The sequence below is a fragment of the Onychomys torridus genome, chromosome 12 (genome assembly GCF_903995425.1).
Source record: "Onychomys torridus chromosome 12, mOncTor1.1, whole genome shotgun sequence".
Lineage (NCBI taxonomy): Eukaryota > Metazoa > Chordata > Mammalia > Rodentia > Cricetidae > Onychomys > Onychomys torridus.
Window position 1 is genome coordinate 9,804,969 of NC_050454.1, and position 27,257 is coordinate 9,832,225.

At 42.8% G+C, this 27,257-nt stretch overlaps 1 protein-coding gene across 3 annotated transcripts; it reads left to right on the forward strand.

Annotated features, from left to right (window-relative positions):
- Positions 1-230: 230 nt before the first annotated feature.
- On the forward strand, positions 231-23,639 carry Plaat1 (phospholipase A and acyltransferase 1). Of its 3 annotated transcripts, none has more exons than XM_036203686.1 (4): positions 231-342; positions 13,740-13,878; positions 16,577-16,842; positions 23,393-23,639. In XM_036203686.1, exons 2-4 carry the CDS (start codon positions 13,740-13,742, stop codon positions 23,489-23,491), a joined length of 504 nt encoding a protein of 167 aa, XP_036059579.1. In that variant the 5' UTR covers positions 231-342; the 3' UTR covers positions 23,492-23,639. The 3 variants fall into 3 exon arrangements, with proteins under 3 accessions (XP_036059579.1, XP_036059581.1, XP_036059578.1); XM_036203688.1 differs by lacking the exon at positions 231-342 and adding an exon at positions 778-839; XM_036203685.1 differs by lacking the exon at positions 231-342 and adding an exon at positions 1,020-1,416.
- The last annotated feature ends 3,618 nt before the right edge of the window (positions 23,640-27,257 follow it).

A 27,257-nucleotide genomic window follows, 5' to 3' on the forward strand; every position in this document is an offset into this window, starting at 1 on the left:
ATGTATACCAGTGCACAAATCTAGACAATGACTAGCTTAAAGTCCTGTGCAGTTTTCAGAGAAAGCTCACTGAGTCTGCCTGTCCTTCCCTGGCTGAAGTTTCTGGGCACGATGTTAAGCCAGGAGAAAGAGGATCTTTGCCATCCACAGCTCTATTTTTAACCTCAATGGCTGTTTTTCTGAAGTCTTGGCCTGCCTGGTCTGCCTGGCCTAAAAAGGCAGGAGTCAAGCTGAGTAAGGGACCTTTTCTGTCTAGATCCAGGACATCTTCAGGGCAGAGGAAGTAAGGAGACTCTGACTCTAGTCTTTAATGAAGGCCAGCTCTATCCTGTCCCAAGCCAGGTAACTTCTCACTTGGGAAAGAAAGCAGCATCCGAGGTCTGGGGGCTGGAGGATAGAACCCCTTTTGCCCTTTCTCCTTGTCTCTCCCCACACTGAAGTTGATTTTGGCGTGTGGGTAGGGTCATGGCTAGTCAGTGTGCCCTCGCTGGTCCTTGGCCTCTGGGTCAGTCTAAGTAGGACTGTTTTGTATGCATGCATGCAGATGTGTGAGTTACGGATTTTTCTACAGCAACCCATCTCCCACTCTTCATTGAATCAAAGACCTAGATGTTTCTTCAGGGTGCAGGCAGAGGAAACAAACTTTTGGCCCAGAAGGAATCCGTGTCCAGCTTGGACATGGTATACTGTGTATCCATAATGACTATACCCAAATATTCTGGGCTGCACACGGAGGTCATCCTTAAAACACCCAGCAGGGACAGAGCTTGATACCACAAAAGTTTACAGGAAGGTCCTGGTTGCTGGGAGGATGAAACCAAGCAGCGAGCTGTGTGCAGGTTTGTGTGTCTGCTTTAGCTGGCTTGGAGGGCCCAGTGTTTGGCTGGTGGGCACTGAGGTCGGGACTCCCCATGCAGGCGGAAGGGTGAAGGAAGCAACTAGCCGTGTTGGGGAGGGGGGGGGGCGTGGGCAGCCCAGAGCCCCAGAGTGTGCCGAGGATCTTGGGAGCCCCGGGGCCTACAGTGGGCATAGATGATCTAGGGGGTCTCCAGTCTGCGGGTGTGCACGGAAAATCGGGGGATCCCAGACTTGCGGTGTGTCCAGGGTAGCGGGACGAGCGCCAATAGAAGACGGAGTACGGGGATCCTGGGAGCCACCGTGCAGGGCAAGAGCCGGGCAGGCGCGCGCCAGGAACCCGCGCAGGGAGCCGAGGTGGCGCTGCGCGCGGGCGCTGGCGTTGACGCTCAGAGGGCCGCTGTGGCCTGGGCGCTGGCGGTGGCCTCCTCCGAGTGGTGCGGATGGGGTAGCCCGGGGGCTGCTGGCGGCCCTGATGCGAGGCCGGGGAGAGCCCAGCGAGAGCCCGGGAAGGCCGCCGCTGCCTCCCGGGCGACAACACTACCCAGCCTGTGCAGGGAGGTGCGTTGGGGGAGGGGAGGAGGGCTCTCTAGGCGATAAGCAACCTTGTTTTGATCTGTCTGTCGGAAAGTTCAAAGGTGAGAGAGCACCTGACTTCATCCAGCCCCCCTCCCGCCCCCTTGTTATAAATGGGGAGCAGGGGAATGAAAGAGACCTACTTCCAAGACGGGAAGACACTGGAAACTCAGTCCACTGGGCAGGGCCTACTTCTCAGCTCGGTTCCCACCCAACTGACTGCGAATAGGTGACAGTATTGTCTTATATCTCGGATCCGTGGACGGTGGTGATAGTATCTTTGGCATTCATTTAGTACTATGATTATGACTCAGATTCTGGAAAAACGTGAACAGGTCTCGAGTTCTTGGTGCCTTTATTTGTTCAATATTTGCTGGGCAGGTATTTGTGCCCACGCACTCTTCTAGAAAATGAACCGTCTAGAGGTACACAAGAATCAGCCCTCTGTAGGACACCAGTTAGGAACGTTCAGGAAGGGGATGGGCGAGGAAAAATAGAGAGTGCATCAGGGAAAGGATGATAGGGGATGGGTAGTGGGGGTGTTAGAAGATGGTATCCTGCATGGACCCCATCTCCTGCCTGGATCTAAAATAAAGCAAAGGAAGCCTAGATTAAGATGGAGGCAGTGCTAGGGAGCCTAGGAAGATTCAAAGCCCAGTATGGCTGTGCTGTTCGCGAAGGATGGTTTGGGATGGATTTGTCCCCAAATGAAACCCCTCAGGTTCAGGTTAAATGCTAGTTTTTAAGGATCCATGCTGCCCCAGGGTCTGAGTGGAAGGCAGTCTAGACACAGCACTTCACAGAAACGTCTCAGTGTAGCCCTGTTGTGGATGGAAATGGGTAACCAATCAAATCGAACTGGAAAACTCCTGGAGACTGGAAAGCCAGTGTTAGGTGGTGATGGCGGTTCACACTCCTGGTAACATTATCGAGGTAGTCGGTATAAGGTTCTCCTGGGTATCCATCCTACAACACAGGCGGCCTTGTAGATATCTGAACAACACTCAAGGAACACGAAACACTTACTTCTTTTGATGTGTCCCCAGATAGATCTGACATAGTGCAATAAACAGAGCAGCCCGTTTTCGTAATTGAAAAATAAATCCCTCATACATGATTGAGTGCCTATGTTCACCACAGTGAACTCTCTGCATTGTGTACTCTCTGATCCTGTGCAGGTGAGCTGTTAAGTAAATCTTCGTAGCCCTTTGCCTAAGGTCTGATTCTAGGAACTACATAGATGGGTCACCTGGAAAGGCCTCCAGGCAGAAGAGGAATGGGGACTCCCCAGCAAGGCTCCATTGGTCGTAGATCTTCGTGCTTTTGAATCTGCTCCCTCTAATGGACCTCTGAGAAGCAGAAAAGATGCCGTAATTTTTTTAAAGCAGCATTTCCTCTGATTAATTATTAATTATATTTAATAGTGTGAAAGGGCATGAAATTGGTGTAGGAAGACAGACTTGAAATTGAATTTCAGAGTAGTCACTCCCTGCCTGGGTGACTTCAGACCTGCCTGGAGTGAACTCAACTGGTCCCTATAATCAGCTTGCAAAGTTGCCATTCCAACCCTTCACTGGCCGTCATACAGCCACACCGCCTTCCCTCCCATCATTTCCTGAAACCCCAAGAACCACCATTTAGCCCCTAAGTTTAGAACTTGCTCATTTCAAGAACATTATAGGGTGGGCTCACAGAGAATACAATCTTCTGACGGTTTTTATATTTTTTATTTTTTCTGCTCAGCAAAACCCTCTGGAGGTTAGTTCAGGTTTTGTTGACAAGTATTCGTTACACATATTAGAAGTATTATATTTCTATATTTGTGTGGAGTATACACTGGTTAAACTCAGACACTCCCTCCAGGACCAGTCAGTGATTCTACGTTCAAATTGACTTTTAAAGCTTCTGCATGAAAAAGAATATGCACAACTTGCCTTTTTGTGTCTAGCTTATTTTATTTATTTGTTTTATTGGGCTGTGTTTTTGAAACTCCTCATATATCCTGGATAGCCCTTCCTTGCCAAACGTATAGTTTACAAATACTTCCTCCCATCCCATGGGCTGCTTCTTCATACCCTTGCACGTTTAATTGATGATTTGGGAGGTTTTAGTTTTATGTAATTCCACTTGGCTATTTTTGTTGTTTCCTATGCTTTGGGAAGTCCCACCCAGAAAATCATTAGCCATGTCTATCTTGAAATGACTCTTGTGGTTTCTTCTATGACTTCTAGAATTTCTGGTCTGATATTCAAGTCTTTGGACCATCTTGATTTTATTTTTAGATAAGCCTAATGTACATGGATGTTCATATCTTACTCAAGATTTAAGGAAAGTTCTCAGCAATTATTATATTGGAAAGATTTTCTGTGCCTTTAATTTTAATCTGTTCTGGTATTCCATTTGATATATACATGTATATGTATATACATCTACATTTATCTATCTATCTATCTATCTATCTATCTATCTATCTATCTACATATGTACTCTTCAAATTCATGTATTATTTCTTCCATAAGTTGTTGAGGCTTTCAAGGGTTATATATTTTATTTGATTCATTGACTTCCTCCTTTCTAAGGTTTTTTGCTTGATTCTCTCTACAGAATTCTCATTTATATCCAGCGCCATCTGCCTAATTTCATTTAGCTGTTAATCTGTGTTCTTGAGGATCTCACTGTGATTGTTTTACAATCATTCTTTGAGATTTCATCGACTTCATTTCTTAGGAATCTGTTGCTTAAGACTTACTATGTTCTTTTGAAGATATGCTGTCCCCCTCTTTCCACATGATTTGTGCCCCTACATTGAGATTTTGCACATTGCCTGGGTCAGATGTCTCTACCACTTTTAAGATGTAGCCTTGGTAAGTGGCTTTCTTTGAAAGATGTGTCTTGGAGTGTCAGTTGGTTCTGCAATGGTGACTTTAATTCTAGCTGAGTATTGTAGGACAGATGCCCTATAACTCCCATGGCTATGGCTTATGAGTTTGGGCTTGATACATAGTGTGGAAGTCTCAGGCCCACTCTATGTGCTGTGAGAGTGGAGATATTTCAGAAGTTCTGATGGGTGTAATGTTTACAGCAGAGGCCATGGCATAATCCCTGTAGATCTACTCCTACTGTTTGCTTGGTGGCAGCATCAGCTGTTGGTGTTTCCATCCAATTATTGGTATTTTGCTACTGGTGAGGACCTTTACTTGTGGGACCCACTGCACTCCTATTGGGGTGCTCCTGCCCACTCCTAATAATATTAACGTCACAATGGACCAGGTGGCAGCCACACAGATGTGGGGTAGAAGTAAGAACTCCAGTGTTTCTCTCTGCTGCTTCAATGACTGTCCCTGTCAGTGAGTGGGACCAGGGGCAGAGCTGAGCCACATTCCTCTCAGCAGGTTTTATTTGGCAGTGTATGCCTGATGTAGGACCTGGACTCATGGAGTTATCCTGGGCCCTCCCAACAGGCCTCTGCATGCTTGAGAATCATGGTGGTTCACTTCTCACCCTATTCATAATAGGCCCATGAATACAGGTTTTGGGGGATGGGCCATGGGCACCACGTGATACCTCCCTTCAGTCCTGACCCTGTCCTAGGCCACACATGGCTAACTCTACCCTGGGTCTCAGAGAGCAAGTGTGCTAGTCTCATCCGTGTTCACAGGCAGCACCTTCCAATCTCCTCTGGTCATAGCTCCCAACCTCTACATAGCAGGGCATCCAGCAGGTTTAGCCATAGTCACCCTCCTGTGCTGTGTTGGATTCAAGAGGCAGCTATCTGCCCAGACAGTGCCAGGGAGTGGTTGTGTAATACAGGAGAAGGGAGCATGCAGAGATGTTTTGATTCTTGGAAACAGCAGCTGACTTCTCAAGATAGGTGCTGGCTACCATACTGTAGTTAGAGTTTTCCTGCCTGGCCCAGTCAGGACAAATCTCTCTTACCCGCCAGTCCCACAAGTTGCTCAGACCCAACCAAGAAAGCACACAGAAACTTACATTGTTTAGAAACTGTATGGCCTGGCAGGCTTCTTGTTATCTACTTCTTCTATCTTAAATTAATCCATTTCTGTTAGTCTATACTTTGCCACATGGCTTGTGGCTTACCGGTGTCTTTACATGTTGCTTCTCATGGCAGTGGCTGGCGGTGTCTCTCTCCAACCTTCTACTTCCCAGAATTCTCTTCTCTCTTGTCCCACCTATACTTCCTGCCTGGCCACTGGCCAATCAGAACTTTTATTTACACAGAGCGATATCCACAGCACTTCCCCTTTTCTTTTCTTTTTAAGGAAGGTTTTAACTTTTACATAGTACAATTACATATAACAAAACAATTATCAAGCAAGAATTACAGTTACAATATTAAAGAAGATATCCTATCTATCTTATATTTGTGAGTCTAAGGTTTTATATCTAACTTATCTTTTATCATAACTGATGAAATTATAACTATCTAGCCTTCAACCACATCAAAGACCTCAGAAGGATATAATATTACCTGAGAACTGGGAGAAGGATGCAAGCATTTTTCGGGAGTCTTGCAGGGTAGACAGAGACAGCTAGCAGCCTGGACAGTCACCTAATGTTTCTCAGCATCGTTGGTGCATTCAAATTGGCTACAGGCCTAGAGTATCTGACAGACCATTTTCAGAAGCAGGAATTATGAAAGACCATCTTACCCTGTCTTGGCAAAGTATAGTGGTTGCTTTCCTTGTGTCCCGCTTGTCCAAAAAGGACAGCATTTGTATTGTCAACAGTTGAGGCAAGGGCAGTTCTTTGCCCAGTAGGCCATTTTGTGCCAAGAAGACAAACTTCCAAATGGAAATGTCTTAGAAGCCCAACATTCTCTCGGGATCAAATTGGTGCTGCCAGGAGCAATTGTGTCTCACGTCAACAGAATTCTAAGTTATTTAAATGCCATATTCTATAGGCCCATGAAGTGTTTGAAGATTACCTGTCCATCTGACCTATGTATTTATAAATCTGGATAACCTAACTAACATAATTATAGAGATGACAAGCATAGGTGACAATAACTCTGTAAGTCTTATCTACCTAAACAACCTAAGGACTAATTTTCTTATAAATAAGGCAAACAGTCTGTAAGCAAATGTACAGTAAAAGGACAATGACTTTAAATTGTGACAATACACAAAATATCTTTAACAGAGGTAGGAATGAATAGTGGTGCACACCTTTAATTCCAGCACTTGGGAGGCAGAGGCAGGCGGATCTCTGTGAGTTCGAGGCCAGTCTGGCCTACCAAGTGAGTTCCAGGAAAGGTGCAAAGCTACACAGAGAAACCCTGTCTTGAAAAACTAAAACAAAAACAAAAAAAATGGGACTGGCAGGTAAGAGAGATTTGTCCTGACTATGGGCCAGTCAGGAAAACTCTAGCTACAAATGGCATCTAACGTGTTTGCAAGAGTTTCCACCTAAAACCTGAGAAAAAAGATTCTAAATGGAGCTAAAAACAGCTTCCTAGTTGTCTCTCTCAAGTTAGTGGCAGCCTGCTGGTTTGAGCTACTATGGCGGGTTCCAGGAGGGTTCCTGGCATGTGCGTCTGACCTGCAGTGTGGTGGGAATGAGGAATCTACAAGCGGCATTTTACTCTGCTACATGGTGGATTTAGCCTTTGCTAGTTAAAAAAAAAAAAAAAAAAAAAAAAAGGTTTCTGGGCTATGCGCTGCTTTGATAGAACTGCTTCTGATAGTTGATGGTACACATGGCTCCAGACCCAGAGCTGGTGGTAAACTGTACCACTGCCATGTTGGGAAGCTGAGGTGGGCGGAGCCAGCAGCCACAGCGGCATTTCAGTCTTACACAGAGAATCTGGTTTATGTTGTCTTTGGGATTTTTAACTACAGAAAAAGATTTGATCGTAAAAGCTGTTGAGTTAAATGTGTAAATTTTAAAGGTGCCTTGACTTCAAAATTTGGATATAAGGATATGTTGCTTTGGAAAAGAGTCTCTGCTTTTGTTTCCGTAGAAAGCCAGAGGCTATGGATTTGTTCCAGATTAAGATACATCAGGTTTAATCAGCCAAGACCACCTGAAAGGTCTACAATGACACCATGGCCCAGATGATCTAACATCCGAAATGGTTTCAAAACAACTGGCTCAGAGGTTTACCCTCACGGACTACTCCATAATTCTAAAATTTTCTTTATGTCCCCATAAGATACAGCGGCCCCCTCCAGCAGGAAGTAGTAAGAGAAACTATGCCCAATTTCCCCAAATTATCAAGCTGGCTTTGGAGATGGAATTGGCTCGCTCCTTCTCTAAACACAGACATATTGCTAAAAGAAAAGGTTAAGGGATTCTTGTGTCCCAAATCAGAAGAGCCCTCTGGTGTAGGACAGAGAAAAACCAATATTTTTATTTAAATCAGGTTGATTATAAATGTGATCTCTTTCTAAAGATAAAAAGGGGATATGATATAGATATAATAGGATAAAAGGGTAGATTAATGAACTCACTTCTAAAGAGCAACAACTCATTTAAAATGTTTTACATTGGTATAGATTTTAGTCTATTGATACAAACTTAAAGTTAATTTTGTTATACTCTGTATATATTTCTACTGTTGTTTAAGGTATTATGTTCGTACAGCTCATTTAAAATTGTAATGGATAATTAAAAATAGATTAATAATCAGTCATCTATGATAATCATACTCGTAACCATGTTAGTGAAGTCTTCTAGGTACACACAGAGATATTTCAGATAGATAGGTAATCTTCAAATACTTCAAAGACCTACAGAATATGGCATTTAAAATACTTTTAAAATTTAGACTTTCTGGACAGTGAGACATATCTGCTCCTGGCAGCACCGATTTGCTTCAGAGAGGAGGATGGGCATTGAAGACACTTTATATGGAATTTATCTTCACCTTGGCAAAAATAGCCATTTGGGCAAGAAACTGTTCTTGCCTGGACTGCTTGATCAACTGGACATGCAGGACCCATAGAAAGGTGACCACTGAACTTGGCTTGACAAAATGGTCCTTCAGGTTCCTGCTTTGCAAAGGAAACTGCCAGACATTCTACAGGACACTAAAAAAAGTGCCCAAGAGACTCTAGCCCTGTGGGCTGAAGACAAATGCCCCAATTTTACAAAGGAACATTAGGTGACTGTCCAGGCTGCCAGCCGTCTCTGTCTACCCTGCAAGATTCCCGAAAGTTGCTTGCATCCTTCTCCCAGTTCTCAGATAATATTATATCCTTCTGAGGTCTTTGATGTGGTTTAAGACTAGATAGTTATAATTTCCTCAGTTATGATACAAGATAAGTTAGAAATAAAACTTTAGACTCACAAATATACGATAGATAGGATATCTTCTTTAATATTGTAACTATAATTCTTGCTTGATAATTGTTTTATCTGTAATTGTACTATGTAAAAGTTAAAACCTTCCTTAAAAACCAAAGAAAAGGGGAAGTGCTGTGGATATCGCTCTGTGTAAATAAAAGTTCTGATTGGCCAGTGGCCAGGCAGGAAGTATAGGTGGGACAAGAGAGAAGAGAATTCTGGGAAGTAGAAGGTTGGAGAGAGACACCGCCAGCCGCTGCCAAGAGAAGCAACATGTAAAGACACCGGTAAGCCACAAGCCACGTGGCAAAGTATAGACTAACAGAAATGGGTTAATTTAAGATAGAAGAAGTAGATAACAAGAAGCCTGCCATGGCCATACAGTTTGTAAGCAATATAAGTTTCTGTGTGTTTTTTTGGTTGGGTCTGAGCGACTATGGGACTGGCAGGTAAGAGAGATTTGTCCTGACTGTCGGCCAGTCAGGAAAACTCTAGCTGCACCATACCCTGGGCCTTCCCTAGGACCATATTAAGGCCCATTTCTAAAGCCAAGCTACTATGCAGAGCTCAGGCTACTAATCTAAAGGGACTGCAAACTGACTATCTGGTAGCTAGGATTTTCAGCACCCACATGGATGGAGCCTCAAGGAACTATCTCTTGGACCTCACTCCTCCAAAAGGAAGAACCCCTAACTCATACTGTGGAACTGGGGTGGCAGGTGCTGGGGTAATTTGCTTCTTTTACTATGGCCCCAGGTGTCTGAATTTTACTAGATTTCAGCCTCTGTCATGAGGATTTCAAGTACTCTATCACTGCCATTGGCCTCTAAATGCAGCTCTACGTGGATTGTTCAGGTTGGTCTTTGTACAAGGGGAGTAATTATTGGGCATTTCCTTTTGACTTTTTTTTTAAAAAATAAGAGACTCTTACTTTTAAAAAGGTTTATTAATTTACTTTTTAAACTTAGGCCTCTGTGTATGCACCTATGTGAGTTTACGGGTCTGTGGATACAAAAGGGCATCTGGTGCCCTGGAACCAGATTTACAGCGAGCTGCCTGATGTATGTTCTAGGAAGGAATCCCAGGACTTTTTCCAGAGCATTCAGTGCTCTTAACCACTGAGCCATTTCTCCAGCCCCACGGATTAAGCATTTCTCTTCAGCCATCTTGAATCTTTTTTTTTTTTTTTTTAAGATTTATTTACTTATTATGTATACAGTGTTCTGTCTGCATGTATGTCTGCAGGCCAGAAGAGGGCGTCAGATCTCATTATAGATGGTTGTGAGCCACCATGTGGGTGCTGGGAGTTGAACTCGGGACCTCTGGAAGAGCAGTCAGTGCTCTTAACCTCTGAGCCATCTCTCCAGCCCCAGCCATCTTGAATCTTGAGAGAGCACAGACGTTTTTTGCCATTCACCCACTGTAGGTCAGCTGAGCTGTTTGAAGTTATTAGGAATAAAGCCACTATAAACATTTGCATACCCTTTTTTGTTAAACATGTTTTCTTTGACTTGTCTCTTGAGGTCAATGCTTAAAGACACAATTGCTGGATCATACCTTGGTAACAAGGTAAAAACTTAAAGACATCAACAAACTGCTTCCGGTGTGACTGTATCATTTTGCACTGCCTCTACCAATGAACCAGTGAACCAATGGCTCTGTATCTTTGCCAGAGTCCGACATTACCCCTCTCTTCCATTTGAGCTGTGATCAAGGGCCTGCAATAATGTCCCATTGATTTACACTTCCCTAATGGCTAATGATGAAGATGGCTTGTTAGACATTTGTGTAATTTCTGAAATATGAAAGGTATCTTCATTTCTTCTGCTTACATTCTGATTGAACTGTGTGCCTTTCCACTGTTGGACTTTAAGACATTTACTTATTTGTTATGCTTAATGATGTGTGTGGAGATGTGAGGATCAGTTTACGCCCATGAAGGCACTGTCCACAGAGGGCAGAAGGGGGCATCAGATCCCCTGGAGCTGGAATTGCAGGCAGTTGCGAGCCATCTGGTGAGGACACTGGGAACTGAACTCAGGCCTCTCCAAACAGCACTTGCTCTGAAACCACTGAGCCACCCCTCCAATTCCATCCTGAGAGTTCTCCGTGAGTTCTTGATTCTGTCTTCACTTTTCTGAATCGTTTTAATTTTGAGGATATCCAGTTTGTTGAGTGTTCATTCTACAGATCATACTTTTCATAGGAAACATAAGTACGCTACCAACTTTTAACACCAAGGCTCTTTCCCCCTCTTTTCCCCATTTGTATGTGTGTGTGTGTGTGTGTGTGTGTGTGTGTGTGACATAAAACTTCAGGTGAAGTCTATTGGAGGTGGTGGGATAGTTTCCCACTGGAGCAAATTTCCCAATTACCGAAAATCTGTTGTGAGATAACAGATGATTCTCATTGGTTGAAATTATTTGCCAAGTTCACTTTTCTTTATCTTAATAAACAAGGGCTTTGAGCTTGGATCTGGTGGTTGTTATTTAAGCTACGCTGCTAGACGTTTTGGGGTCCTAGAAGCCAAGTTTAGGAAAGCGGTGGAGGACTAGGTAGTATCTGAGGTTCCTTTTTGCACCAACTTACTAGGCTATGTAAGAGGTCAGGGTGGAACTCACACTTCCCTCCCATGTTGTTAGCATGGGGCTTCTTCTCTTAGCTTCTGGGGGCTTATTTACATGTCCTACCCTCTGTGTTTAATGAATTATTACAGGTTTTGTGTAGCTAATTCACTGACACTTTATACGTCGGGTTTTGGACTATATGTCAGAGACTGAAGAGTGTTAGGTGTTAAAACTTTGCTGTGAAGTCACCCATTCCATAAAGTCATATGTCATGTCTCGGAGACAGAAGAGGGACCAAGTCACATGCAAACCGTGGTCCAGTATCAAGCAGACAGCAACACTGTCTTACCACCCGCCTGTGTAGCTCCTGCTGGTTTTCTGAGGGTGTTCATAACAGTTTGTAGCCCATTCCCAAGGAATGCTTTGCATAGTTTTCTGAGGTAAACAAATCATTCTATATGTGATGTCCGTCTCTGTGGTTGTTGTTTGGTTTTTCAAGACAGGGTTTCTCTGTGTAGCCCCAGCTGTCCTAAAACTCACTCTGTAGACCAGGCTAACTCAGATACGTTAATATGTCTGTCTTCTAAATGAGGGAATTGAGGCTCTTCTTGAGTGACCTGCTGAGTAGTAGAACCAGCAAGTGGCAAGTAGGATTCAGGGAGTTTTATCACAAAGTTGGAGTTGAAAAGACAGCTTTTTTTATCTGTAGAATGGGCTAATAACATAATAAACTCAAATAGAAATGAAGGTTTTTCAGTTAAATAGGGTTAAGTGAGATAATGTTTTGGAAAAACTTGTTACATTTCCAAGTGTTCCCTCTTCAAATTGCGGTTATTAATAAAACTTGACTAGAATATGCTTTGACTTCTGTGGGCTGTTGGGGGCTTGCTGATTTCTACTCATGGAAAATATATTTATCTGCATCAGTAGTGACAAAATTGTGAACGTCCATATTCAGTAAGACTAAAACATATTTGAGAGGATGGCTAGACTTAATGCTTCTATATAACTGCGTTAGTGCTTGTTTTTCAGCAGATGGACTATTACATCTGGCTGTGTTTCTGTGACAATGTGGTGAGTGAAGATGTCTACCCACAGCACGCAAATATTCAGTGAAGCACCCTTCCAATATTAATTGTTGTTAGAAAAAAAAATCAGACTTCTAGAGTGCCAAGAAAGACAGACAGGCAGGGACAGAAGACAGACAGACAGACAGGAAGAGAGAGAGGGAGGGAGGGAGGAAGGAAGAAAGGGTGTATTTCCAAGTCCTTAGCCTGTGCTATTACAATCATAATGTAGGTGAGTTTGAAGTTTCTAGCACTCATATTTCATTGGCGGGGAGCCTGCAGAGGGGGGTGAGATGGTGAGGAGCATTCTGTCAAGTAGAAACTGCACATGCACACAGCATTTATTCTTCCTTTGATTGTGGACAGATGCACACCACTTCCTCTTGCTGACTTATTCTATTTCTGTGACGACACAGAAAGTGTAACCTCTACAAAAACCAGCTGTCAAAAACATATGTGCCTTCTAAAGGGTATTGATTTAGAAGGAGAAAATGCTGCTACCTTGGAAGTTTCAGGCAAAAGTTCATCAGTGCAGTGAGCTTCCTTCCCCACCTTGCAAATTGTCTGCTTCTGAGGTAGACCACCTTGCACTGTTTCTGGAATCACAAGTGAAGCAGTCAGGGATGGGGTGGGGCAGGTTGTCATGGTTACAGTGACAAAAGAGATCTGAGATGTAGCAAGTGGAAGGCGGAGTTAAAGATGCTACAGTACAGAGCACACTCTGAACTCAGAAGAAATGGTCCAGAGCCTGCACTGCACCTGAATGTCTGGCTTGATACCCATCGGACTTGTAACTTGTCCCTGCTTAAAATAAAATGGCAGAGTGAGTTTTGTGGTACAAGATATTTCTTACATGTTGTAATGTTCACAGTGTTCAGCATCCACCCACACCTTTGCTTCTTAGTTGTACCATGCAGCACAGAGCCTGAAAAATTCTAATCTTACACTCTTGACCCCCGACTTCTTCACACTCTGGATGCAAGAGCAGACGGATGTTGTGTAGTAATTCTTAGCACATTTGCAGAGCAAAACAAGCACACCTTTGCCTTCCCTTTATTGCTCCTTCCTGTCCCAAACAAGATGTATTTTAATACTTAATACTACTGATATTTGAAGTAGAGGGAAGTTCTACAAACTATGAATTCTGGATTTAAAGAATGGTCCTGGTTAGGAAACATGGCTGTAGAGAACTGTGCAAGAGCTAGCACATACAGAACCATCCAAAGAAAACACGCTGTAAGCCTGAGTCATCTTACTGGGGAAGGTCATCTAAGTAATTTCTGTGCCCCTCTGCTAAAGAGGAAGCCTTCCTCTGACTCTCCTTCTGTGAGTTGTACCAGCGAGACCATCTCTGTACCTGTTGTTGCAGATGGCGTTTCGGGACTGCTTCCGTCTGGCATATCCTCACAACCCTCGCCCAGCAGACTTGATTGAAGTGTTCCGGCCTGGCTACCAGCACTGGGCACTGTACTTGGGTGATGGCTATGTTATCAACATTGCCCCTGTAGGTAAGATTCGTTCCCAGGGGCTCCTGGGAGCTTTTTAGTTGCTTTGAAATTAGAAAAGATTATGGCCAAAAATCATAAAGCAGATAAAATATGTAAAATAAGCCTAAGTAATTTAGAAAATGATCTTCAAAGGTCAAAGCATCGTTTAAAAGATTCCACAGACCAGACATTAAATTAAAAAAAAACCCTCTATATTAAAAAAAAACTAATTACAAACAAATGACTAACTGAGGAAGATATTGGCCCCAAACATGACTAAGTTCTATGTTCTTATGTCTCACACAAGTGGGTGGTTTTAATTAATTCTGCAGCTATTAATAGGTTGTGCAGTATGTGCTGAATGCTAGTCCAGGCACCGGGGCTACATAGCTATCCAGACAGCTCCATGGTGGTGCTCACATTTTCACAGACAGAGGGAGAGAACAAGAGTAAATTATAGATCTGTTAGGAAGGATTTGGAAAACGAAGTGAAGACGCTGGTTCGGGATGTGCTGAATATAGGCAAGACAGGAGGGCAGAGCGGGAGGGGTTGCTGCAGTTAGGGAACTTCTGCAAGGAAGCAGCAGCTAGCAATGGAAGTGAAGAACAAAAACTAGTTCCCTGGGGTACCTGGGGGATGGGTGCCTCAGAGGAGAGGAAGTGAAGGCCGAGGTCCCAAGCCACAGTCGGGGAAGTTAGACATCTGTTGACCAAAGAAGAGGACAGACATTTCATTTCAACTTTGTATTGACCTGCAAGTTATAGGTGAAGACACTGGCCGACTTCATGCCTGTCTCAGTAGCAAAGGACACAGTGAGAGCTGTTATTGGAGACGGAGTCAGAGAAATTAGTACAAGTCCGTCAATGGAAACAGGGACTGATAATGTCATTCACAAAAACAGTGAAGAGTCTGAGAAGATTTCTCAAGCTCTGCATCTAATTTTGCTTACAGGAGTCTGGGGAGACATTCAGACATGGGGACAAATTTCATTTCCAGTGGCTAAAAAAATGAGACGATCACTGCGTTTTCAGTGGGAGGGGGCCGGTTAAGCACATTGTGATTTAGCCACTGGGTGTTAGGTGTCTGCGCTTGTTAGAATTCTCAAGTTGCTTGTAACAGAAATAAAGCTGGTGCTAGCTTAAGCACATCAGCGGAAAGACAAGTCCATGGGAGACGTCAGGAAGGGTGGAGCTGACCTCGGAAGGGCCTAGGACCTTCAGACTCAGACGTCGCATCCCTCTCTGGCTGGAGGTGTCATCCTCCTGACTTTGTTCACAAACCAAGACTCTCTTTCTTAGAGTTTCATGACTCAACAGGAAAGAGCTAATCTGTTCTCTGATTGTTGGAGTCTGGAAATCATGGAGAATGACTCTTTTTTTTAAAATCTGGAGCTGAGGACCGAACCCAGGGCCCTGTGCTTGCTAGACAAGCACTCTACCACTGAGCTAAATCCCCAACCCCGGAGAATGACTCTTAATTGGTCTGTTTTGAGCCACAATGCCATTTCTGGAGAATAAGATGTAATATAGTGATCAGCTCTGACAGGCATTTTGGAGAAGAAACAGGCAGTGGTGGAATGGATGCTAAAGCCACTATAACAGTGATTAAAAGGCATATTTTTGGGGACATGCTTAACTATTTAGGAGATGGTCTTAATGTAATATTTAAAAATTTCTAATTCAAGTACAATATGTGACATAATGCTACACTTAAGTAATACTATATTCATCAGTATACACAACATCTGTTCCTCTTCATGTCTAGTGATCTCCAGTATTAACTGATGAATGCTGCTCTATTGAGAGCAAGATAGAAGAAGAATGGAGTAATATTTTGACTTTAGTCATAACTGAAATAGAAATTTACATAAGTCAGTTTCTGTAGAGTCTGTTCGTTGAAGTAGTTATGAGAAACTGATGGCCTTGCACAGCATGTAGTCACATGTAGAGAGAGACCAGGTCCCAGCCCTAAGCCAAGCCATGAGGTGTCATCTGTTAGCCTCTGGTACTGAAATGACAGGACTGGATACCATGGTTCCTGGCCATCTAGGCAATGATCACCAATAGAGGTATCTCAGAGAAAGAGAAGAAACAGAGAGGATTGTCCAGACAAGTAAGACACAGCATGGGGCCCCATCTATGTGTAGTATCTACTGGTAAAGTTAGCTTCAGGTTTTGAAAGTTAGTTTGCTGGCCAGAGGAAATGACAGAAGAAAAGCAGAGTGTAGCTGGTTCCTCACAGGACTATGTAAGCATCACAGCAGGAAATCTGGACTCACATTAAAGCCTAGGGAAGAGCCAGTGTATAAAGAAGTGAGAAATGCAGTTAGTTGGATCAGCAGGCATAGACTCAAACATACTTCTCCTAACCCCTAAGATTCGGAAGACTTCAGATGCTGAGAAGACACAATAGAAAAATCGGGCAATAATCTTATCTATACCTTGTTAGAACTGTGTGCAAAGATCTCTCAGAATAATACCAGTTGTTAAAAAGCTTGCTCCCCAAGGCCAGGCAGAGAATTTCGTGCAACTTATATTCTTCCTCGTAGAGTGTTGTAATCGATAACACAGAGTTCGTGGATAAGATCAAACTCTTTTGGTTTCTTCCATGAGGAGCAGGGGTCAGTCTAAGTTCCCCAGCATCTCCAGCCTTCCTAGATGACACTGGTACTTTGTGGACTGTATCACTAAGCCCCACTAACCAACATTCCCCTCACAGATGGCATTGCTTCAACGTTTTCAAGCGCCAAGTCTGTGTTCAGCACAAAGGCCTTGGTGAAAATGCAGCTTCTGAAGGACGTCGTGGGAGAAGACAAGTACAGGGTCAACAACAAGTATGACACGACACACCCGCCTCTCCCTGTAGAGGAAGTAATACTACGGTCTGAGTTCGTGATCGGGCAGGAGGTGGCCTACGACCTACTGGTCAACAACTGCGAGCATTTTGTGACCTTGCTCCGCTATGGAGAAGGATTGTCAGATCAGGTGAGGTTTTTGTTTGTTTGGGTTGGTTGGTTCTTTTTTGTTTGTTTTTTTGGGGGGAATTAGTGAACAGACTAAAACTTGGACAGCTTGAAATTTTGGCTAGAAGGGACTTGAAGCAAATCAAGTCCATAGCTTCCTGTCAGTCTTATTGACTCCACTTAGGCACAGTTTTCTCCATTACTCCCCCATACAGCAATCTCAAATCGTCAACCCCATGTACTGAAAATAATGTAGCGAAAGGGAAGCCGAATGGGGGTTAATTTGTAGATTCTTCTCCAGTAGGGAATAGCAGCCAGCCAACGGCATGTCTTGATGGCTTGGCAAATGTTTTCTGTTTCCTTACAATACTAGTTTTCAATGAATTGTTATGATTTTAAGTAGCTATTTGATTCCCTGAGCTTCTAAATGACTTCTAAGATATTAACTGACTCCAGGGCAACTTGCCGTCTTGTAGATTTCCAGCACTATTTTGTAGTATCCTAGTGGATTCCCGACAAAGTGAACCTTTGCCTCCCTTTACTAGGTCTGTCCTCAGCTCAGTGCCAGGCCATCTCTGAGGACTTCTCCCAAGGGCCCTTAGGGTGATGCAAGAGAGTGAGTGAATAAAACTGTGAGAAGGGAGGCCTCGTTGTCCAACATACATCCAAACGTGTCACTTTTTAAACTTAAATGGCTCAAAGAGTTTAAAAATCTATTAACCTCCAGTAAGTTGCTTCTTTAAAAGGAGACTGATACTCAAACAACAATACCCAAACGTGAACATATTTTAATTATCCAAACTTCCTCAAGGCTTTCTGTGTCTTGGAATAGCTATCAAACAACGTTCTAAGAAGTGAGGTTCCTTTCTTCTCAGAACTGAGTTCAGACAAGTGGGAGACAGAACACAGGGAAAGGATATGCATATTTTCTTTAGGAAATTGGCCATGTGTTTCCATCAGGAAGTACATTAACAGTGAATGTTCATTCAGATAATAATATATATGTTTTTGAGCCACAACACAGAGGCCACACAAATATTCCTCTTTGTCTTTGTGTTGAGAACTAGTGCTGTTGTTAGGAAATAGGTTCCATCTGCTTAATTGGTAATTATATAGCTAAGTGGCACATTGTTTACCCCAATAAAGAGCATGTGTTATGCTTTTGATGTATAGTGTCCCATGGAAGGCTTGCCTGGCATATTCCTCAGCTGGTGGCTGTTGTTGAGACATAACCAGATTACATGGTCTTTGGTAATGATTAATTTGTTCACTACATCAGCAAATAATATTTATTCATATAATTTCTTCAAACGGGGCAGGGCAGTGGTCAAAGAACACAAATTTCTGTTATACCAAATAAATCAATTCCAAGATATACTCTGTATCTATGACTTTTTTATTAGAAATATATTTTTATATTTATTTCTTCCAAGAAGATAGCTCTTAGGGCTAAATACCCTTAGAGCAACAACAAAGACAAAAAAAGATAAATCTACCAACTAACCAACTAAAAATCCAAACCAAAGCAACAGAATCAAGGAAGATGGTTGTCAGAAACCTGTGGAGGTGATAGGTAACTATGGAGCACTGATTATGATGGCATTTTATGGATGCAAGCTTACCTCCAAATAGATCAATTTGCGTATATTAAATAAGTATTTATAGCCCTTTGCCTGCTAATAATGCTTCAATAATGTAAAAATGCGGTTGAATAAGAACAGATTACAATCATCTTTCTTTGAATTTAGTCTGAAATTTACTATCTTTTTACTTTACATACTAAGACTCAAAACCGGGGGTGGGGGAGCATGGGATTATTTCCTCAACAAACAGTGGAGCCTGACTCTAAGCAGATACTGGTGAAAATGGTGCCAGGTATCCTTGGGAATCTACCTGAGTGCCAGCACTCTACTGGCATGAGCTAGTGTCCGGTCTTTATTCACTGGCTGGATGACATGGGGTACACCATGTACATGTTTTACTGTTCCCTCAGATTAGTTTTTCCGTTTAAGGATTATGGAGGTATTTGAAGCCTCTTACTTAGCTGCGTTACCGATTATCTGTCCTAATAAACATGTGTTATGCTTTGGATATATAGCATCCCACCAAAGGCTCTTGTGGCATGTTTCACAGCTAGAGGCTGGTGTGGTAAGAAATAATCAGATCAAGAGGTCTATTGTCTAACCAATGGATTCATCTATGGATGGGGTTCTAATCTAATGGCACTATTGGAAGGTGATGAAAACGAGGTGGGGCCTAGTTGGAAGAAACTTTTGGAGGGTGCCTCTGGAGTAGGTATCTTGTCTCCAGCCTCTCCCATGTTTCTTTTTTCCTGCCTGTCCTGGGGTGAGCTACTTTCCTCTGGCACAACCTAACCTTACTGTTTAGTGGCCTTGAACTTAGAAATGTTTCCTTGACTTAACTTTTTAAGAAATGCATAGAAATGACTAAAAGGGGTGAAAGATTATAATCCTATTCACCTTCTCCACTGTGTTTTCTGTAGTTGTACAAAGCAAATGGGCAATAGAATCATTTAGAGTGGTTTTTGGAATTACAACACTGTCAAACAGTTTTGCTGCTCTTACACAGGTACAGCCTCCATTAGCATCGCTATCAATGGACTATTGCTCTACATCATTGGCAAGCCAACCTTGAAAACTCATGTCAACCAAAGACCACAGTTTACACCAGAATTCCCTTTTCTGTGTTGAACGTTTTATGACTGTAATAAAAATTATAATGACATATCCATCATTATAGTATCGATAGTTTCCCTGCACTGAAATTATTCTGTATATTACCTAATCACTTCCCTTCACCCTAGACCTGGGCAACTTCATTGGATTCTTTTTAATTGAGTGCATGTCCTTATCTTTGTTGAATGTCACAAAGTCAGAATCAGGTTGTGTCTTGTCTTTTGGTGGCTGTATTATTTTTTCATTCCTATGAGCACATTTTCCATTATGCTATATCCTTGTCAATGTTTGGTGATGACAGTGCTGGCATTTAGTCTATTCTGACAAGCCCGTAAGTGGTCTCAGTTTCATTACTGCCTAAATTTGTAGGTTCCTAACCATGTGTGATACTGATATGCCTTTTCATGTGTTTATTTTCTCTAGGTGTATCTCTTGTGATACATTGCTGTATATCATTTTGCCTATATCCAAATCATTTTCCTATTGATTTTTAAGACTTCTTTGTATATTTAGGATATATCTTTTAACAAATTTTTCTTTTGTAAATGTTTGTAAAATGTGGCTTGTTTTTTCAATACTTTTCAAAGTTTCCATGAAGAATGTTTTTTTATTGTTAAATTCAAATCAGTTACTAAAATTGTCTATCTCTACATAAGATGGTCACACCCTTTAGTAAGTCTAGATAAGTCAGTATGTAAACACATCATGCCTGTTCTTCAGCGCATCAATGAGTCACCAAGTCTCAGAAAATAGACACTGATAAATCCTACAGTCATGTGTGACCTGCTATGCTGAATGTCATACATAGCCTCAGATTCAGCCTGTTTTCACTGGTTCCAGACCTTTAGAATGAGGCCTTTACCATGGCTCTCCAACATAAAATCCTAGAAATCCTTGGTGTCTAGGGTCAGATTGGTAAATTTAAAATCCAAAATAAGCTACAAACTAAAAGTTCCCCGCATGTGTTGGTCAGCAAGCCAATCATCAGATGTTCAGATTCTGCAAGTCGACTCCCACGGTACATAACTTCAAGAGACTGTCCCGGTTACATGAGATTTTTCTACCTAAAATGAGAATTGAAGAAAAGGAGCGTTTGGGATTTGAGAAACAACATGCACTACATGGGAAGGGCTATTTGATAATGGTCTCTGCCCTGCAATCAAGTTGTATATCCCTTCCCTAAGCCTCATATTTATGAGATTTCTCCAATGTCTCAGGTTTCTAGAGGCTGAAAGATGCCTAGTTGGTTCGGTTTGCATCTAGCTGGAGGCAACCCTAATCCCAGGAGTCTACTGTTTTCCCAGGCTTGGAACCCCCTGTCATCTGACTCCATTGGATATTGGTTGTACTTTCATGGTTTTCAGGTCTTTCCCCATTTCCCTGGATCAGGTTTAATTCACACTCCTTAGCTTTTGACCTTGCTCTTTATTATTCTTGGGAGTTTTTTGTGCACAGCATTTATCTCCCTTGATGTGCTACATGGTTACCTTTTGATATTTTTGACAAATAATTTAGGTAGTGATGAGGAATTATAGGTAAAATAAGCATAAGACAACCAAATACATAAAAGTAAAATAACAGAAAGAAATAGGATTTTTCAGGCAGGCCAGGTTGTTCACACGACTCTTCTCTCAACTGGGGACTGGACAGAGGCAAAGTTCTACTTTCATTCTGTTTTAAGGACCAGGAGCATCTTAGGAGAGGAAAGAGTTAGTTTATAGTTTCAGTCAACCACTGAGGGATGTCAGAGCAGGAAATCAAGCAGGTACTTTGAGGCAGTCCTGCATGCTCTTCGATACAACATTATCTCCAACCAAGGAAACTACTTCACATCAAAGAAGTACAGCAAGGGGAAACTACTTGATTCCTGGGTTGCAGACTGGCTTATACCTGTTTGGCTTTCTTATGCAGCCCAGGACCACCTGCTCAGGGAATGGGACCACTCACTCACAGTCGACTGGGTCCTGCTACATCAATAAGGCACAGACAGGCCCAGAGGCCAGTCTGGTCTAGGGAATATCTCAGTTTGTTCTCCCCTCTCAGGTGACTCTAAGGTGTGTCAAGTGGGTAGTTAAAGCTGGCTAGAAAAGACAAGGAGTCACAGTTGTGGGCCTGGTCCCTCCTGACTCCAGGCAGAACAAAGTGAGCCCAGCTGTCAATGCGTGGAGCCTGCAGCCCTCTGCCCTACCATTTCCCTGCAACAAGGAAGCAGCAGTGAGGGAGATGATACAGAGCTTCAGAGATACGTAAGTGGAGGATCCATGCAGGGGTCGGGGTGGGGGGAACCTAGGCAGAGGGAGCTCTCATCACTGACCTTGGCCAGGTTTCCAGATGCTAGACCAGTCCCCAGACATTTGAGAAAAAGGTTTTGCTTCAACTGAAAGCCTTGACTCGTGAGTCCTGGAGACTAACATGTTGTCTTCTGGGTCTGTGATGACTCCAAAGCATCCGACTATGACCTTTCAGTCATAAACTGCACTCAAACCCATGAGGATGCGAGGCAAATATTAGCCGAATGCCATAGAAACCATGAATATTCATTAGTTGCCCTCACCACGATGGTGATTAATACTCTAATGGCCATGAACATCTGAACTCTTTTATAGACAATTGGGTTTGAGAATGGCTTCTTCTGCCTGTATGAAAACCAATTCTGTCTGTGTAAAAAACCATGGCAATTGACTCATATTGACTCGTAGTTTCCTGTGATAAAATACTGTCCAAACGCACAACTTAAGGATTAATTTTAGGGTTAATGTCGGGACTAAGAAATGGTTTGTTTCAGCTTACAGGAGACATTTCATCTTCATAAGAAACCAGGGCAGGAACTCACACAGGCGTCAAACTGGCAACTACAGAGGAATGCTGCTTGCTGGCTTACTCTCCATGGCTCACTCACCTTGCTTTATTTTACAGTCCAGGACTTCCTGCCCAGGGTTGGCACTGCCCATGGTCAGCTGAGCACTCCCACATCCATCGTCAATGGAGACGGTGCCCCCCCCCCACATGCCCACAGGCCAATCTGATGGAGGCAATTCCTCTATTGATGTCCCCTCCCTGCAGGTGACTATAGTCTGGGTCAACTTGACACAAACTGACCAGCACATATCTAACAAACAAGAGCTTATAGCTATTTAGCTCAGATCACACTACTGGACTATTTGAGTAACAGGCATCCTTTAGTTAAACACACACACACACACACACACACACACACACACACACACCTACTGACCTTACTCGAGTACAAACCAAACTGTGTAGAGGCTGCTGGAGGGAGAACATGTGAAGCTGTTCTGTGAAGCTCTGACTTACATCTGGACATCTTGGTGTATGATCTCGGGCAAAAGAACCATTTAATCACAGCCTCCCAAGTTTTGCAGAAGAGCACAGTGCTCTCTCTCTCTCTCTCTCTCTCTCTCTCTCTCTCTCTCTCTCTCTCTCTCTCACCAGAGGATTATGACGAGCAACCAGGACCTATGTTTATGATGAGTGTCAGGAATAGAAAACTATGAGCGTTTTGTATAATTATAAATTACAAAAATAAATAAATTGTATCTTTTGCATAATTATAAAAATTATAGCTAGTGTGGTGGCGTACACATTTAATCCCAGCCCTTGGGAGGCAGCGGCAGACTGATCTCTGTGAGTTCAAAGTCAGCCTCATCTACAGAGTGAATTCCAGGACAGCCAGAGCTATGTACAGAGAAACCCTGTCTCTCTATATATATACATATCCTATTTTACCTTGGCACTGGACTTTCAATACATTCATTATAATAGATCTTTGGTTTAGGAAAGAAGCCAAAGCTTCAGGAGAACACTAACATCTTTGGAATAAGATTTTTTGTTTGTTTGTTTCTTGTTTCCTTTTAGGCCAACCGAGCAATAAGCACCGTGGGGTTTGTGGCGGCGGCTATCGATATCTTCACATTCCTCGGCTTGTTTCCAAAGAGACAAAGAACAAAATATTAGCGGCTTATTGAAGAGATTGAAATTGAAGGAATCTGCGAGGAGACGGAAATTCTGGGGTGAATACTTATTTTGAACGCATCATTATTTCTCCCGGTCCCCATGATGGATGGCAGACTCTGTAATAAATTGCTTGCTGATTTTAATCTTATCATTGGGACAAGAAAAGTTTTTTCCCACTAGTACAGACTCACTGTAGCAGCTTGAACAAAAAGCGGTTGCCTTTTGGTGGGGCCAGTTGAGGCTCTTAACAAAATCAAGATCACATTTTATCTTCTGCTGTAAATATTGCTTTCCTTTCCCCTAGGGACAGCTATTTTGTCAGAGGTGTGGAGGACCATTTACATACGCTTCTGAAAGACAGTTATTAGAGCCAACATCTAAATTCATATTCCTTTTCTTGTCAGAAAAAAAAAGGCAAGTGGATATAGCCAGCCTTTGCTTAGACAACCTAAGGGTCTCTGAACGACAAAGCGTCTGCTAGTACCCCCATATGGCTGCACCTGTGCAGGGGTGAGCATGTAAGAGGGTTGGAAGGGCTTTTGTGTATGCATAGAAACTTGTAAGTGGTTTGCATGGGGAGTGACAGTCTTTACTTTCTGACCCCCCCACTTTTTTTCCCCTGAGACAGGGTATATTGTTCTTCACAGCTTATAGCAGGCTAGCTAGCCCATGAGCTTCCTGAGAGTCTCATGTCTCTACCCCCATCTCACTGTAGGAATTACAGTGAATCTGGGATTACAGATATAGACTACTAAGCCAAGCTTCTAGGGACTCTGGGGATCTGAACTCAGGGCCTCATGTTCATGTGTAAAATGCTTTACTTACTGAGGCATCTCCTGGCTTTTGGCTGTACTTTCAGACCTGGTGAGTTCCCTAGAATCTGCTTACTTGATAGGAATCAGTGATGAGCAATGGGTTGTATTTTTATTGAGTTAAATTGTTCCCTCTAGATTGTATAGTAGCACGGTAGTTTGACCTTTGAGCCTTGGCAAGTGATCATTAATATTGACATAAAGTGCTATATTTAGAACACAAAATCCCATATCCCTTTAAAGACTTTTACTGTAAGCCAAGGAATTCCATTATTTTATTCTTTTGTTTTATTGATTATATGTTGAATTAAACTACTTTTTAAATACCATGCCTGTGGAACTCTTGGTAGGAGCAGCCCAAGAAAGGTCAAATGTAAGTCTTTCTACATGAAGATGATGTAAGGTTGTCATAGCATTACCCCATAAACCACACTGCCAGCCTGGCATCCTTTTTGTACTATTACCAAAAACATGTCAGTCAATAAGGAAACCGTGTCAGTAAATATGGGGATAGGATGTGATTAGAATATGGTAAAGTAAGCTCTCAAGACTCAATGAAAACCTCACATGAAACTGGTTTTACCCTGGGGCTAAAAACACTCAAGCTAATGGGGGTGGGCAATAGTAATGGTTAACTGAAGAAGTGTGTGCTGCCATTCCAGCCCCAGAGAGCCTCTGTCTCTTTTTCATGTTTCCTTAACAGGTCCTCCTTGTTCTAACCTCCAAACTCAGTCTTCCCCACTTGGTCTTGTGGGAAAACATGAGGTCACTTTTATCCTGGATGCAGGGCTCTGTTCCTGAATAACAAAGAATGTGCCCTTGCCTAGGACTGTCCTGTTTAGGCAGGGCCAGCTGCAGCAAGCCGGGTTACTTTCCCCTGGTATGCCAACTTCTCAATGAAAGGTATATAGAGAAGGCACATCAATTCATAGCAGGGCATTTGTCTTTGGCAGAATTATGCCACTATCCAGGAAGAGGAAGGAGGAGAATTCAGGACCCAAAAGCCTCAGGTGGCTTCAAGTCAAACCTTTCTAGAGAACTCTGACATCTCCACTCCAGAAGATAAGCAACACACACTTTTTAATTCATGGGTCCATTTCCTCGTCAGCCGTGTGAGGCTTCAGCAGCCTCAGATTGCCATGAAAACAGTCAGTTTTAGGAAGAGCAGCTCAAAGCAGCTGGCTGTGGTTTCCCTAGGTACTCATTACCCATGCGATTAATGGGACTTATACTCAGATCAGCTATTTACCCAACGCTACGAAATGCTGTCGGCATATTTTGTCAGTAATGGAAGTTCAACTCCGTCACATTCCAAGAAATGAAATGTAAAGATCACTTGCATCAAGTGATAGGTTTTTGGTAAGACTGAGAAAGAAAAGCCTGCATTTTACTGAATATGTACATGTGGTGATATTTTATTTATGCTCTAACAAATAAAGCTTGCCTGGGGACCAGAGGACAAAGCCAGCCAATATATTAAACACAGGGAGGTCAGGCAGTGGTAGCACTCACCTTTAATCCTAGCATTCGGAAGGCAGATTTTCATTCGGATCCCTATGAGTTCAAGGCCACACCAGGAACACAGCCAGGTGTGGTAACATGCACCTTTAATCCCAGCACTAGTAAACGATAAAGATAAAGGTATGGAGGTCTGTACAAACAGACAGGAAGTGATAGAGCTGAGTGGAAAGAGGAGGTGATGTAGCTGGGTGGAGAGAGGAAGTGAGACGGCAGGGCACAGAAAGGATATAGGCGTGAGTATACAGGAAGTAGCTCACTCTTGGGCTGAGGATTTCCTAGTGGTAAGAACTTGTGGCTGGCTTGTTCTATCCCGCTGATCTTTCAGCTTTCACTCCAATATCTGGCTCTGGGTTTTTTTGTTTTTTTTTTTATTAATAATACCATTTAGCAATTCGTGTTACATCTACATATAACAAATAAAATCTGCTATCTAAATGTCACACTGTATCAACTGAATCTATTCCTTCTAAGAGTCAATTTACTGAGTAGGACTGGCGGCTAAAGGAAACTTTTGCCTATATATTTTCAAGGATGTTTTACATTTTTTTATGCTAAGCTAACATGCTTTAAAAGAAAAAAAAAAACAGATTTATTTATTTATTTATTTATTTTTATGTGCGTCTGTGCATGCATGCATGCATGCCTGCAGAGGCCAGAAGAGGTGCCAGCCAGAGCCCCCAGAGCTGTTAGCTGTTCAGTGTGAGTGCTGGCATCCAAACTGCTCCTCAGCAGTGCTCAACTGCAGAGCCATCTCTCCAGCCCTCAAATCTATTTTTTTTTTTCAAAAAGACTTTTAATTTTGTTGCTTTTGCTAGCCACTGCATTAGTTACTTCTCGCATTGCCAGTTATTAAGTACCTGACAGAAACGACTTAAGAAAAGAGGGGTTTCCTTGGCGCACAGTTTTAGAGGGATTGCAGTCGGTCACATGGGGAGGTATGTCAGCAGAAGTGCGGGGCACCTGGTCACACTGTGTCCACAGCCAGGATGTGAGAGAAGGAACAGTGATGTCTCATTTTTATTCCATCAGGGACCAGGTCCATGGATGGCACCACCAACATTTTGGGCAACTTTTCCCATCTCAGTACAAACATTTTAGAATCATCTCCGAAGCCGCCTCAGAGATGTCTTCCCTACATGATTATTACTCGTTACAGCCAGTAAATTAGACAGCTTTAAAATTATTACTCTCCAAACAGCTGTGAACATAGAAAAAGCTTACAGGCAAACATATTTGTTTGTGTGTACGTGTGCCCACTGGTGCTGCTGGTCTGAGTAGCAGTGTTCAGAACGCCATCCACAGCCATAGTTTGCTAAAATGTTGAAAACTAAAGATTTCAGGATGGTAAACCAATAGCTATCACGTAGTGAATCCATACATTGTGATACTAGTCACATAGTTGATATTCATGGGATTCAACTGACAAATTGCCT

What these genes read in the sequence shown, in the direction of transcription:
- Plaat1 (XM_036203686.1), top strand. Translation starts at nt 13,740, where the DNA reads ATGGCGTTTCGGGACTGCTTCCGTCTGGCATATCCTCACAACCCTCGC. An exon ending in TATCAACATTGCCCCTGTAG is followed by an intron (nt 13,879 to 16,576) that starts GTAAGATTCGTT and finishes TTCCCCTCACAG; the next exon opens with ATGGCATTGCTTCAACGTTT. An exon ending in GAGAAGGATTGTCAGATCAG is followed by an intron (nt 16,843 to 23,392) that starts GTGAGGTTTTTG and finishes GTTTCCTTTTAG; the next exon opens with GCCAACCGAGCAATAAGCAC.